At 55.5% G+C, this 1,280-nt stretch overlaps 1 protein-coding gene across 1 annotated transcript; it reads right to left on the bottom strand.

Moving 5' to 3' along the window:
* Positions 1–3: 3 nt before the first annotated feature.
* On the bottom strand, positions 4–1,186 carry C8A04DRAFT_16219 (uncharacterized protein; the record flags this gene model as incomplete). The annotated part of the gene is made up of 2 exons (XM_062778772.1): positions 4–715; positions 768–1,186. Coding segments are annotated over 2 exons (1,131 nt in total), but the record flags the coding sequence as incomplete, so codon positions are not given.
* Positions 1,187–1,280: the final 94 nt, after the last annotated feature.

Genomic DNA, 1,280 nt, shown 5'->3' with positions numbered 1-1,280 from the left:
TGTGGATATATCCTGTTCTACAACTTGCTCTGATATCTGGTGCAGAGCTAGGTCTCGATATTTTCCTTTGACGTCTTCATGATTGAAACCCAGGCGAATAGGCAGCTCAGGCCGACTGGTAATGAAAATCTTCAGAGGTACGGGGCGTACCACCTTTGCTTGCGCGAGGAGGGTGATGACTGTCTCCACATCGTCGTCTCTATCACATTCGTCGAGAGCGTCAATGATGATCACAACTGGCGTAGTGTGGCGAATGCAGCCAAGCGGTTGGAGGATGAGCTTTTCGAACTGGTCTCTCAGGGCCTTCCTAGGAACGTCCGGGTCGGCATCGATGGCCTCTCTGACGGAAGGTACCAGGTCAGGGATTTTACGCACAAGCTGACGAGCAATGGTAGGGAAAACCAAGCCAGCCTTGCCGCGATCGCCTTCCCCCCTTTTGAAGAAGAAGCTCGCGCCAAGCAGGCCATCGTCTGCGAACGAGTTGGCCACGGTCCGAGAGATGGTGGATTTTCCTGTTCCAGCCCTGCCATTCAGCCAGAATATGCTCTCGGCTTGAGGATCGTTTGCCCACTCCTGGATTTGGCGAAGGAGCTCGGTTCGGGTGTCGGGGTGGCATCGTGCGTTGTGCTCCTCGGCGTGCGAGTCGAAGGCCGCGCCACTTGCGACCGGGAGCATTGCTAGGTCGACCTTAGAGTGGATATCAAGAATTTCGGTGCTAGAAATTGCTGTTAGCTACGTATCGACCAAGATATAAGGTCTGCGCGTACGTTTGATCAATCTGAAGGGCGGCCGCAAAAGAGTCTTGGTATCGCTGAAGGTTCGCAATGATCTTGTCCATGTCCTTGCTCTCGAACGGCCACTTCAAGGCTCGCAGTCCCACGCGTCTCATCGCCTTCCCTGTGCGACCATGTAGTTTCGCTTCCAGCTTCGTAGCGACATCACCAAGCTGCGAGCGGGTGTCGTTAAGGGTTTCGCGCAGCTTCTGCGAAGTCCCGAGCCGAGCTCCATGTGGACCTTGGAGAAGCTTTTGCGCGCCTTCAGCGGTTGCCTTCAGGCTGTCGGTATGTTTTTTCAGGCGCTCGATGTCGGACCTGGCGCTCTTGACGGCGGACGAGTATTCGAGACAGAGAGAGCCGACCTTGGCGGCCAGCTGGACGACCGCGATGACGCTTGCGGCGGCCTCCATCGTGTCGCGAAACAACGGAACGATTGACGTATGGTACGAGTTGAGGAATTCGTTCGGAAAAGCGACGGAGGATCGTGGTTACAGCATTCTGTGC

The sequence above is a fragment of the Dichotomopilus funicola genome (assembly GCF_033296635.1).
Source record: "Dichotomopilus funicola strain CBS 141.50 unplaced genomic scaffold C8A04scaffold_191, whole genome shotgun sequence".
Classification (NCBI taxonomy): Eukaryota; Fungi; Ascomycota; class Sordariomycetes; order Sordariales; family Chaetomiaceae; genus Dichotomopilus; species Dichotomopilus funicola.
The sequence above is the reverse complement of the archived record's forward strand: the minus strand, read 5'-3'. Positions and strand labels throughout refer to the sequence as shown.